The sequence below is a fragment of the Columba livia genome, chromosome 21, assembly GCF_036013475.1.
Source record: "Columba livia isolate bColLiv1 breed racing homer chromosome 21, bColLiv1.pat.W.v2, whole genome shotgun sequence".
In the NCBI taxonomy this organism is placed as follows: domain Eukaryota; kingdom Metazoa; phylum Chordata; class Aves; order Columbiformes; family Columbidae; genus Columba; species Columba livia.
This window is the reverse complement of record NC_088622.1, coordinates 1,255,626-1,267,898: the sequence shown is the minus strand read 5'-3', so window position 1 is coordinate 1,267,898 and position 12,273 is coordinate 1,255,626. Positions and strand designations below refer to the sequence as shown.

The 12,273-nt window shown below is 46.4% G+C and overlaps 3 protein-coding genes across 3 annotated transcripts in view; 1 reads left to right on the top strand and 2 right to left on the bottom strand.

Annotated features, from left to right (window-relative positions):
- Positions 1-8,440, bottom strand: part of PANK4 (pantothenate kinase 4 (inactive)) — a 16,443-nt gene extending 8,003 nt beyond the window's left edge. Inside the window, exons 1-8 of the mRNA XM_065037390.1 lie at positions 8,238-8,440; positions 6,297-6,379; positions 5,434-5,642; positions 4,563-4,746; positions 3,973-4,065; positions 2,665-2,818; positions 1,850-2,031; positions 387-468 (exon numbers count right to left, since the gene is read on the bottom strand). Coding sequence (XP_064893462.1) covers positions 387-468; positions 1,850-2,031; positions 2,665-2,818; positions 3,973-4,065; positions 4,563-4,746; positions 5,434-5,642; positions 6,297-6,379; positions 8,238-8,391 — 1,141 coding nt within the window. The 5' untranslated portion in view covers positions 8,392-8,440. The remainder of the gene's footprint in view (positions 1-386; positions 469-1,849; positions 2,032-2,664; positions 2,819-3,972; positions 4,066-4,562; positions 4,747-5,433; positions 5,643-6,296; positions 6,380-8,237) is intronic.
- Positions 8,209-12,273, top strand: part of LOC102089714 (transcription factor HES-5) — a 19,705-nt gene continuing 15,640 nt past the window's right edge. Inside the window, exon 1 of the mRNA XM_065037475.1 lies at positions 8,209-8,393. The gene's annotated coding sequence lies outside the window, so the exon portion shown is untranslated. The remainder of the gene's footprint in view (positions 8,394-12,273) is intronic.
- Positions 9,290-11,684, bottom strand: HES5 (hes family bHLH transcription factor 5). The gene is made up of 3 exons (XM_065037476.1): positions 10,895-11,684; positions 10,617-10,782; positions 9,290-10,518 (listed from the first exon to the last, which is right to left on the bottom strand). Exons 1-3 carry the CDS (start codon positions 10,946-10,948, stop codon positions 10,265-10,267), a joined length of 474 nt encoding a protein of 157 aa, XP_064893548.1. The 5' UTR covers positions 10,949-11,684; the 3' UTR covers positions 9,290-10,264.

The following is a 12,273-nucleotide window of genomic DNA, read 5'->3' as shown; positions in this document are numbered from 1 at the left end:
CTGTGAGGCTTTTCACTCGCAAACAAACAGTTTTGAGATGCTGGTCTTCTCCAGTACATTAAACGAACTCGGGAGCTGGTCTCTTAAAGAGGGAGAAAGTTCTCAGAAACCCCGTTTCCCCAATTTGACTCAGTTAGGACTGCTCTCTGCAGAAATCCAGAAAAGAGCCAAATCCTGCTGGCTTCTCAAAGGTGAGCGAGAAAAACAGCGAGAAATTAAGATGTCTCTGCCAGAATATATAAAACCAAAGCCCAGCATCTGTATTTATTAGTGCCAAATGTATTTATTTAGGCAACAACTTACATGCAGCCTCTTAAGAGAAACTCGGACATTACACTGACATTTCAGAACACAGCAGATACAGAACATAGCAGGGCTGTACTTACTGTCTTGTTCAGCTCCTTTTAAAAATGCCCCAATGGCTCCCAGGTAGCCTTCATGTCTCAGGAACAATGCCTGAACCTCTCCCTGCCACAATATGAAACATTGCAATTGGATGGTCCCTGGTGGCTAACAGGTACTTCTTTGTCACTAGTTTTACACTTAAATTTAATAGACACAACTAGGAGATGGTAACAGTCATTTGTGCTACATGCTAACACATTCAGTAACTTTAGCAGCTGCAGGAGGAACTGCTTAACACATCATTGCACAGTTATTAAAGAGCTGGGGAGAAAAGGCCCGCGCGCGTGGCGTGTGCTCTGCGGCAGGGCTGCGCTGGGAAGGACACCGGCCCACCCATACTCAACTCCTCTTGCTTCAACAGCCTGCAAGTACAAGGTCATCAAATTCTGGGCCACCACCCTGAGCGTGTGCCACTGCGCATCCAACATATTCGAGACACTGCTCCCTACCGGTACTTCATCACACTGCTACTCAACATTTAATGTACAGACACTGTGTATTACCCACAGGCACACGTTTTCCCCCATCAAGTTTCTCAGTTTAATTGTTAATATGAAACAGGAACACTAGGGAGGGTAAGGCCAGGCTCCCTCCTACCGCAGGGTCCCGCAGCTTTCCCTAAGGGAAAAGGGGCAGCGAGAGATCCGCTGCGGTCCACGGTGACAATGGATTGGAGCCACCGATAAAGCTATTCTTGCAAGAAACTAGAGCTGGAGTTTTGGGATAGTTTTCTTGAAACCCAACAAAGTTTCACAGAAAGGGACTGCAATGGTGGAGAAAAGGGGAAAAAGGCAGCATACAGAACTGAGAAAAGATTAAAAAATTGTGTCATCTATTCTATAAAATTGCAAACACGCAGGAACTGATCTACCTGTAACAACCACTAAGTGAGCTTTTGGATTTTACTGTTTATCTAGTGAAAAATCTTCAGTATCTTCCACAGCTTCAAAACCGACAATGAACTAAAGGTTGGTTGTTTATTTCCACCCCCCTCTTTTTTTTCTTTTCCTCCCCCAAAACCAACCAACCAACCCACCCCCTCCCTGCTCCGGACTGCTAACTATGGCAGCACAATCCCACACTGCACAGCCTAGGGGGGGAAAGAAATAGGTGCGAGTCAGCAAGAGGAATTGAATAACAGTGGTAGCTATCTAAGAAAACAGTGACAACTCATTACTTGGCAGCTACAAGGCAGACTGTCAATCAAAAAATATAACAGAGACAGAGAAAGGGAGGGAGGGAGAGAGGCCAGACAGAACTCCCAAGCAATTCATGTTTATTTTACCCCTCCCACAACAGATCTTTATAGCTCTGCCTTACCTGCCTAAACAGCAGCCCTCTAAACTTACTTCATGTGCAAATTCATGTTTTAAAGTCTCCCAAAAACTTAGAAAGGTAACTAAATACGTGACTTTGCCATTAGGAAAATCTCTGTTTTCATTACCTTGGAGAAGAAGTTGATACTGTAGGTTATTGTGCGCATGGTAACAGGGTGACCCCGAATAAAGAATCCTCCAAAATATATTTTATCTAAGTTATGGATTTTGGCATAGAGGCAGGCAAGTTGACCAATGTCATTGCTGATCATATGTAGTAAGCTTTTTGCCATATCTTCTTTGGAAAATTCTTAAGGGAAAGAAACAGTAAAATAAATTAAACACAGCTGAAGAATGCTCAGATGGGCTGTACTCTTCTAACAGCCTACAGCTGGGGAAAACCATACCGAGTTCGACCAGTCTCTTTATGTGTGTAGAAGAAAGGTGTCCCCCCCACCAAAAAAAAGTACTTCAAACAACACTGAGTGTGCATTTGACTGAAGATACCAGGAAAAAAAACACTAAGCCTCTGTGAAATATTGCTTGAAAGAAACCTGCATGAAAGGCCAACAGCAAACGGCAAGAACCCCATTTCTTCTCTCTAGGAACCACTGATGATGGTTCATCCATCCATCTTGACCTGAGATGCGCTGCAAGCATTTTATTATAATACTGCAAATAAAGTCGCAAATCACAGCCATAGGTCCTCTTCTGGGCCAAGAAAGCCACAGGTATTTCCCACAGGAATGGATTAACTTTGCACTAACCAGACAGCTATTTTTGTTGTTTGCCTTGACTTACACAATCCCAAACTAAATCTGAATGCCTGCTTCTAAGGCTGTACCACAGAACATTTCTGCACAAGCAACAAATCCATGCTGACAGGAAATATAAACTATTAACTGTGCAGTAGATCTTGAGTAGATCTTTTATGTGCCAGTACCTTTATCGGCTGTAGTAGACTTCCCGAAGCTGCTGGCTATCAGATTCCCGCTTAGCCCCAGCGTCTGGTAGGCGCCTCCGTACACGTCCTTCACCAGCATGTCCACGTTTGTGTGCTGGCCCTTCGAAGCGAGTTGCAGCAATTCATCAAATTTCTGCGGATGAGAAGCAGTTACTCCAGCTTTCCCAACAGCCAGGGAGCCTCCCCAGAAACCCGGAGTTCTGCAGCATCTTTACTGACCAAATCCAGCGGTTTGCTTTGGCTTAGATTCAACCCAGCAAAAGATACACGATTTCTGATTACAAGGACTGTTGCTGAATTTCCCCTGAAAACTAGAACCAGGATATATAAAGGAGTTGGAAACCTCATCCATGTCTTATCTTGCAAGGAATTCAGAAACACAGTAACTAAGAGTAAACACAATTGTGTCTTCTTGATGCATAAGAAAAAAAATGTTTAAAAACCAAAAGACTAAGTCTGCCTTTACTGCTGCAGAAAAGAATTAATGGGCCTGAAATTACACCAATACTTAATTTATAAGTCTGTTAACCCTGATTCTTTTCTTCTACAAACTCAGAGAGAATTCAGAGCAGACATTGCCATGTTCTAAGATTTCTTTTTTTAAATGCATCAAGCAAAATACTGCAAGTATGGGTTTTCCCTTTGACATTTTCTTATTTGGCGCATATGTAACTCTAGCTTTTTCTACACTGCTGACATTTAGGAACACCTATTTAAGACACACGGATCTCGGACACAGGAAAAACCAGCATGATTTAAGACCTGAGTGAGGCAGAGCAGTACTAAATCAGGTCTTATTCTGGCAGATTACCAACCTGGGATTTAAGTGATGAACCCCTGAAACCATGAAGTGTAACAGAGAGTTAGAATTCCTCCTCTCTGCTCCCGGACACTGGCAGCAACTGGGCGCTCTCTGCTTCTGCAGATAATACTGCAGGAACCAGGCAGGTATTTCATGTTGAAGAGTACAGACAATTAACAGAACTACTATTTTACCACTGATGACCATCTTTTCTGTCCCTATACCGCTATCTTTTTGTATGTAAAACTACCTTTTATGCATCAGAAGCATTGAAAATATGAATGTAAGCCAAGGACTCAGCCTTGTTATCTAACAGTCTAGGACCACAAGCACCTAATGGAGAGTATCAAAATTGTCCTGAGCATCACAGACATTATTTAAAATAATTTCTTCTCCCTATATAGAGAGTCTGGCATTTCAACATTTCAAGCTTCCTCTTAGCATCTCACTTAATCCTACGGTCCTTAAAACTGACACTTCAGTACCTTCGTTTTTGTGAGCAGCGCTCCAAGACCCCAGAAGGTTCCGCCTCCGATTGAGCTCCCTCCAATCCATTCGAATTTGTCTTCTGTCTCTACCTGTCAATAAAAAAGGCAGATTTGTCTAGAAAGTCCTATTATAACCATAAACACACAGACATGAGAGCATATTGGGTTTTTTTAACAGTGAAATTAGTTTATGCAGAACTATTTAACTGTGTAAATATCAGGTGAGAAGGTCACCAGAGGTACATGTTCCACATACTGACACCACAAGCGGTTTCTGAAATTTAGATAGAAAATAGATACAGACCAGTGTACCAAAACAAACAAACAAATACTAAAAGTCACTCTGATCTGACAGAGTCCTCATCAGTTAACATAACTTCTCTAAACACCAAATTAAATATGATTAAAAAGACACTATGGTAGTGAATGCAAAAGCATTCATAGCTCCATAAGAAATGGAAGCAAAAGTAAAAAAAACCAAACCCTTCTAAACTTTGTATTACCCAGGAAGAAACGACTACAAATAGTAAGATTTTTCAGATCATCTTTAACAAATTCTACAACAAAACATTTTAACAACCACTCACCTTCACTATAGAAACCCCGGAGCCAATATTCACCAATAAATAAGGGAAAATATTTGGATGGTTCGTCTGAAATCGGAATTCTGTATCTGAATCTTTCTGGTATGCAAACACTTCATGGGGTATGTTCCTGAGCACAAAGTTGCATCCTTTAATTAGGCAGGTCATTACATCTTCTTTATCTACTCTGAGGGGAACGGGGAGGAAAAAAAACCCTTATGTAAACTTGACAGTTCTATTGATCAGCAAGTTTGATTTTAGAACAGTAGTTTTCAAAGACGTTACAAAAGGAGATAGTAACCCACACCTCGCAGTGAAAGTCCAGATCTCTAGAAACACAAAGCCTGCATGTCTGTCAATGATCTGTTCATCCAGCAGCCAGCACACAAGACTGCACACAAGAATAACAGGATTCACGACAGTACATATCTTGAGTATGGGGTCTGGGAACACGACACATAATTTAGATAAGATGGATGATGCAGTTAAGTCAGCTCTATTCCAGCAGAATTCAACAGTATGGCCAAAGCAGGGTACTGATAGCCAGGACAACATCCCTGAGGTGCTGCTGGTTGTGAGGTGAAAAGTAAAAGCCGTTACCACAATCATGTTTTTGGTTTGTTTTTGCTGTGTTCCTGTCTGTTGGCTCAATTCCTGCACCTCTACCGTGTCAGTTCACGATACTGTTATCTTTTTGCAGCTTCTGTTCACTAACAAGTCAGTTCAGCCTGGTCTGACCATGATGTGTGTGCGTGTTCCGCTGCTTCGCTCTTGCAGCACAGATGGTTTTTGAGGGGCAAAGTGAAAAAGCCTACTAAATTCCCACCAAAGAAGAAATACGCTCCTAAAACTAAGTTTAAACAGTTCCACTTACTTCAACCCCAATTTCTTCTCAATAAGATCTTTGAATTTATAGGCACCACCACCTGTAGCTTTGATGACTTTTGTCTCTGTATTGACAAGATGGTCTTTGATGAAATCTAGGCAGGTTTCAATGTAAGTGTTTTCAAATTTAATGAAGTGAAGTCGAGCTGTAATCTCCTCCTGGACCGATATTTCATACAAAGGTTCATTTTCTATGTCCTTTAAAAGAGAAAATAATTTCTTGTAGATTATTCAAAATCCTTCCTTGAGAAAGAAAGTTACAGACAAACTGCTGAACATCAATACTTGTGTATCCTTTGCCTTGAAACTGTGTTAATGCTATTAAAACCAGAACACGGACTGGCAATTTCAGCACTTCCAAGAAGGCCAGGAATGTAGCCAAGTTTGCCTGCGCATGGGCTGCACAACTCTGAAGCCCATTCAGTGAAGACAACAGGTTTGATGTGTCATCACATTAATTTAGATCTAGAGCTATATTAAGCCTGCAAAGCAAAAAATAATTGCCAAACCCATGCCAATGCCTAGTTTCCCCTGGAATATCGCAAAGGGTTATGAAGAGGAGCCACACACTCTTTTGAGCTGCACTATCAATGCTTAGGGGCGGCTCTGAGTCTCAGTGCACACCAGAATGGGTGTTTAAAATAAACATTTCAGTTGTGACAACTTAATTCAGAGTAACAGACATTACAGAAGGTCACATTTAAGCTATAAGAAAGTTCTAGACGAAATTTTATGTAGAAGAAGTTACTAGCTGGGTTTCAGATTAAATTTCTATTCTGCCATGAGAAGCCAGTCCCATACTTCACTCTTATGAGCCAATCGCATGCAAGTGGCTAATGAGGCGATTCTCACCTTTCCAGAATGATCAAAGGATCTCACTCTTGCCACTTTGTGCTGCACAGTTGAATAATAAGCCAACTTGGTTAATGAACCACCTGTTAATAAAAAGATGATGAGTTATGGCAAGTGAAAAATAATCAGCTAGTGCTTATAGCTTTGCTTTTGTAACAGTATTCTCATCTCTTTCATGGTGCTCAAACAAACAAGAAAATTTTTGCAACCTGTGGGAGAAAAATAGGTGGCTTTTCCCAGCAAAATTCAAGTGGGGTCAACTTAGGGCGACGACCGACAGATGCTTACAGTGACAAAAGCAACAAAGCTTTCCTGACCTTAGACCTTATCTCAGTGTACCTGACACTGTTTTCAAGTTTCTGGTAGACAAAATCCAAACTCTGTTCTGCCAGCTCAGTTCTCGAAGGTGAGGATGTTTTAAGCTTTGTGTTGGTTGTTTTTTTGTGTGTGGTGGTATGTGTTTATGGTTTTTTTTTTAAACAAACAAATGAAACTTGGTAGCTCTGCACTATGAGAAAAAGCTTTCTACCAAATCTCTAAGTAGAGGAATTGTTAAGCTTGTGGTGGAATGTCAAACTGTCTGTACAACACTGACAATGATACAGGTGCTTCAGCAATTAATCACCATAAATGGTGTGTGAAGGTGTGCTTTATACATTCTCCTCTTCCTCTCCTGGTTTTTGAAGACCTAATTCTGTTCAGAACACCAGCTGAGACATGTCACTAGGCTTTATAACTAATCCTAGAACTCTAATTCCGCTCTGACTCACTGGAAGGGCCAATTCCAGCTGTCACTTGAACAGACAGGAAATGAGTAGCTGCTGAAGGAGTTAATTGGACTTGTGGTATGACAAGACTGTATATTATGGTGTGTATGTTCACAGCAAATCCACACCACTCACAGCAGTGTTAACCACAGGACTAGTGGAGGCTGGTGCTAGTACCATATGGCACCATGGCTGAAAAACACTTGACTGCTGGTCTCTCCACTAAATAGTTCCACTGGTCTAGCAACTGCAAAACAGACACAAACTGTGTGAACTGGCATTTTTGGTTTTGCAGATCTCCACAGAACAGATGCTAATCCCTGCACAGGTGAGATCATTAACAGGCTTATCTCGGCCGTGTCCCAGCACGGCCTGCACACCAGCACAACTGCCGTGCTCAGGTGTCGCCCTGTGTGTCACCTTGTCCTTGGTGCAGGCTGTTGTACAGCCAGGAATGTTACGTTGTCGGGCTCACGCGTAGGACGCGGGGTGTTTCTGGGGGTGACTGAGGACGCGGGTGCTGTGCCAGGCCCCCAGCCCACGCCAAACCCCTCATCCCTGACGAGCCGCTGAACAGCAGCTTTCGCCGGGCCTCCTTCTCCTTCCAGGCCCGTGTGGAGAGCACGGAGCAGCACCCAGGTACGCGGGCCGGTGTGGGAGCCGCTCGGGCCTAGGCCGGGCCGGCCTCCTCCCGGCCGAGGTCGCTGCACAGCTCCGGGGGGGCGCGGCCCCAGCTGCTCGGGCCCCGCTCCCCTCCGGGCAGGACAGCTCGCTGCCCCCTCCGGGCGCTCCCCTCGGCTCGCCGGAGTTGCCTCGGCCGCCAAGGACACCCCCACGCTGTCCCCCCCGCGGCCCGTTACCCGCGGCCGGCACGCTGGGCCTTGTAGTGCCGCTCCCCGCCTCCGCCGCGCCAGGGCCGGGCGCCGGGACTCCCAGTCCCGTGGTGCCCCGCGCCGCCCCCCTGCCGCGGCGCCCGCCGGGAGCTGTAGTTCGCCTCCGCGGCCCCGCGCCGGACCGCGCCCCTCACGGGACTATATTTCCCAGCGTGCCCCGCGCCCCCCTCAGGCTGCCCGGCCCCGACGCGTCCCCTCAGCGGGCGAAAGGCGCCGCCCGTCCCTCGGCCGTCGCCCCCTGCCCGCCGGCCCCTTCGTCGCAGCGGATCCCGCCCGGTTACCGATGTCGATGGCGAAGCGCTTGGCGTTCTCCAGGTTCCGAAAGATTTCGTCGGGCGGGAGGGTGATGCTCTTGTCCAAACTGCCGTGACCGCCGCTACCTCGCCCGCCCCGCTCCGCCATTTTGAACGCGACCCACTCCTCGCCCGGCCTCATCGGTATGCAAATGTATGTGCATACATCTACATACTAAACGCGCCGCCGCATAGATTATGCGGATGAGGCGGGGCTGCCGGCGCGCCGGGGCGGGCGCGAGCGAAGCACGGGGGGCGGAGCGGAACGCGGGGCGGGCGGGAACCGGAGCGGATGGGCCGGGCCGGGACCCCCGGATTGGGGCACCGGGACCCTCGGGCTGCGGCTCCGGGATCCCCGGACAGTTCCCAGCCGGGTAAGCGGGAGGCGGAGCGGGGAGAGGACGGTGCCAGTGGTTCGGGAGCTGGGTTGCAGTGGGTGCGCTGGTGCTCGGTCGGCTCCGGCCCCGCTGCCGGCTGCGATCCCCGGAGTCGTCTTCTTATTCGTGCAAATAGCCAAGGGCAACGCTGCTTTGGCATCAGCCGCGTTGAGTCGTGTCGCACGAGTACATGTGCGCACACGTATGGAGCAGCTATTTGTGTTTCTCCCCTTTAGACAAAAAATTAGATCTAAATTCCTAACATTTGTGACTGTCTTGTGACTCAGGTACATGCCACAAGAACATAAAACATAACGCAAAGTGCCTTGGCAAGCCTCATCTAGGAGTCAAAAGTATGTTCTGTGTTTGGGAGTCAGGCATAGATTTCCCCGAGCTTGCCCTTGCTGTGACCTTTCTTCATGAGTCTCTTTGCTCGAAATTTCCACAGAACTTGTTGGTTAGACATGCCTTGATTTTTGTCTTGATTTTTCTCTGCTGTGGAAAATAGCATTGCAGGAGTTCCAGATGGGCACAAAACTGGTGGTGCAATTAAATACCCATTCTCTCTTTGCTTTACTGAAATCTTTGTCTCATGTCCTTTAACCCCAGGGACCACAGGGAAATCAGCTATGCAAACTACTCAAGAAATAATAACGTCCTGGATTTATTAACTAGATTTTTATTTATTTTTATGTTGTTAAAAGTTTCTGCAGCTTCTGAAGTTCCAGATAATTTCTGGCACAGTTTACACAATTGGTGCAGCTCACACATAACATGTCAACATCCTCCAAGGACAGCAATGAATTCACCTTCTCCCCCAGCAGTAGGGTACTAAAGAACAAACATAATTTGTACACCTGCCTTTCATGAAAGACTTAGATAAATATTTCTTGTAAAATCGACAACACAGCCGTAACTTTCTTTCCTATAAGGATATAAAAATGAGCTTTCGCCTTTATAAAAGGCAGACATATCCTGAACCTCACAAACAGTACTCTGATTTTGTGAGCAAGACATCCTGAGGAAATTCCTCTACTTAGTTTGAGTTATGGTTTAACCATTTTCAGAGCATGCTCAGTACAGTCTACAAATATTATAGAACCCATTATGGCATGCACAGGAACGCCAGCTTTTCAAACGTGTCCAGTTAGACCAGCTGCTCTGCTCAAGACTCCTCGGGCACCCGTGGCTGCAGCGCAGCCGGGCAGAACAGCTGGGACAACGGGGGACGCTGAGGAGTCTCAAATGGGGCAGGTCGAGGAAAGGGCTCCTCCCGAACAGACACGTTTGAAAATGCTAGCCTGAACATCTCAGAAGTTACTGCTTTCTCAACAGATGTACGCATACAACCTCCCTAAGGTTAAGAACAGTCGGTGTTCCTCTCTGAACAACTCCTCTCGCTCCTCCTAGCAGGAGGATTACATCTCACATTCTTTTAGAATAACTTTCTCTCCACATGGTGGGATCATTTCAGTCCTTCTGGAAGAAGGGGAGCAGACATCCAAGCATAGTAATGCTCTGCAAAAGGAAAATATTCTTCCCTACTCGTGAGAGGAGTGGGGGGGACTTGTACAGCAAGTCACGATCTCCTCTAGAATACAAGCAAATGTCCAGGAACCAGGGAATCGCGCTTTTGGCCTACCAAGGCCGCCAGAGGCTGCAGGAGGGTTTCAGTGCTGCTTGTTTTGCAGGAGGCTGGTGGGTGGTAGCAGGTGCAGAAGAAGAACCAGAGTCCTTAGGCGCTGCTTGTGACCTCTGGAAATGGTAGATGAGCTTCATCCGCGTTTCTGTGTTTGCTGAGTGGACAGACAGGAATTGCAGAGCTTCTTTGAGGCACCAGGCGTACCCTTCACAATAATCCTGCTGCAGGCTTCTGGCAGGCGCTGCAAAAGCTGAATGGTCAAAAGAAGAGAGAAGTGTTACACGGGGAGACTAAGGCTGGAGTTGTGCCTAAAAGTAAGGGCAGCCAGCGTGATGGGGATGTACTCACCTCGGCTGTATTTCAGGTAGCTGACGGTCATCTCCAGGATGTCGGCTTTCTCCAGCTTGGAGTTGGGCTGGTGCCTCTGGAACTCCTTCTCCAGGAGCAGTTTCAGCTGCTCGATGCTGCTGTTAATCCGATCGCGACGCAGTTTCTCTACTATGGGTTTCCTGAGCTGTAACACAGAACAGGGAGAGGACAGTTAGCAATGAGACTTTCCCTTTCCCGTCTCTATCAGCCCTTCTCGGCTCTTTGCCCTCGTGGTCGCGGAGGCAGCAGGTACTTACTCTGTTCTTCTCTTTGGGTGTGAGGATTTCCAGGGAGAGCGCACTGGGTGCCATTATCCCGGGTGCAGGTTTGAGCTCGGAGCTGGCTGGTTTGCAAGTGCAGAAGGCAGCCAGGAGCTCCTCTATTTATCCGCAGCGGCTGCATACAAGTGTATGGGTCCTACGCGACTTTGAGTTTCCCACAGTCGATAGCCAATCCATGTGAGCCCCAGGACAATAGAGAAAGCATCTATTACAGCATGGCAAATTGACTGTGAATTGCCTGGGGATAATACCCAGCTCCCAAAGGAGCAGGTGGACTGGGGAGCGTGTGACACAATAGGGCTTGGCATTACGGCGCTGGGGAAAGAACGTGGGAAAGCGTTTGCCGTCATTATAATCAAACTTCTGCCTGATGTTGGGTACGTCAACATCTCAATGTGCTGCCTTTTCCCAGGCTGTGGTAAAATTAAGCACAGAAGACTGATCCCAGGAAGCGATAATGCTCTGTCCCCAGGACCAAAAGAGGAGTTATAAAGGAAAAGATGGAGAATTAGAGGGACTAAAGCCTTTCATTGACATTAAACCATGCTTAGATGAATACAGTACCAGATAATTTTCAGGCAAATAGAGACTAAAATCAAGGCAAGGTCCCTTAAAACAATTTGTGTTGAGCAGTTAGCTTGAAATATTTTCCTCCCCATTGTTTAAATACTTAAAGTCCCTCTATAAGTTATATATGGAGCTCTTCCTTGCCTTTGTTTGGGTAATCAGGGCTTTCCTACGGCAGCCCGTGACATGTAATGATTATGATGCTTTTCCCAAACACATCCTATTTAATTTCATGCTACTTTGCAAATGCATCGCTCTCCCCTTGGTCCTGAGTCTCCACATAAAGCACCTAAACATATTTTCCCTTTACAGACAACTGAGATGCAGTGAAAGATCAGTTCTTGTCTGTTACTTTGCTTGCATTATCTCACCTGCAGAACGGAAATAGAGGTGCTGGGATATCCTGTGGCTGTTCAGCCCAAAGACATTTTACATTCAGATGAATCACTTAGAGTGTAACAATTTTAATTGTTGGTGGTTGTCAAAACCTGTAATTGATCAGGGAGTACAAGTCCTATTCAAAATCATTTCCTGAGTTATTTTGTCGGCTTGTAATGGGCAGTGTTACCCGCAGGCAGGGCAATCCCCGGCTGCAGGTACTTGTGCCGTTATTGGAGTTTGATGTCACGCGCGGGGCTTTGTGCATCTCTCGGGGGTCACAGGAGACAGAATGGACAGGGGGTCCTGCCATGCGCCGTGCAGGAAGGAATCTGCAGCAGCAGCGAGCACAGCGAGCTGGGAGGGAAGCTTTGACCCAGTTTTCAGTTCTGGAAATATGAAATGAGTGG

Excerpts from the sequence above, each read along its gene's own strand:
- HES5 (XM_065037476.1), bottom strand. The coding sequence starts at position 10,948 with ATGGCACCCAGTGCGCTCTCCCTGGAAATCCTCACACCCAAAGAGAAG. Across the intron at positions 10,783-10,894 it reads CACCCAAAGAGAAGAACAGA|CTCAGGAAACCCATAGTAGA; the intron begins GTAAGTACCTGC and ends TCTGTGTTACAG. Across the intron at positions 10,519-10,616 it reads CTACCTGAAATACAGCCGAG|CTTTTGCAGCGCCTGCCAGA; the intron begins GTGAGTACATCC and ends TTGACCATTCAG.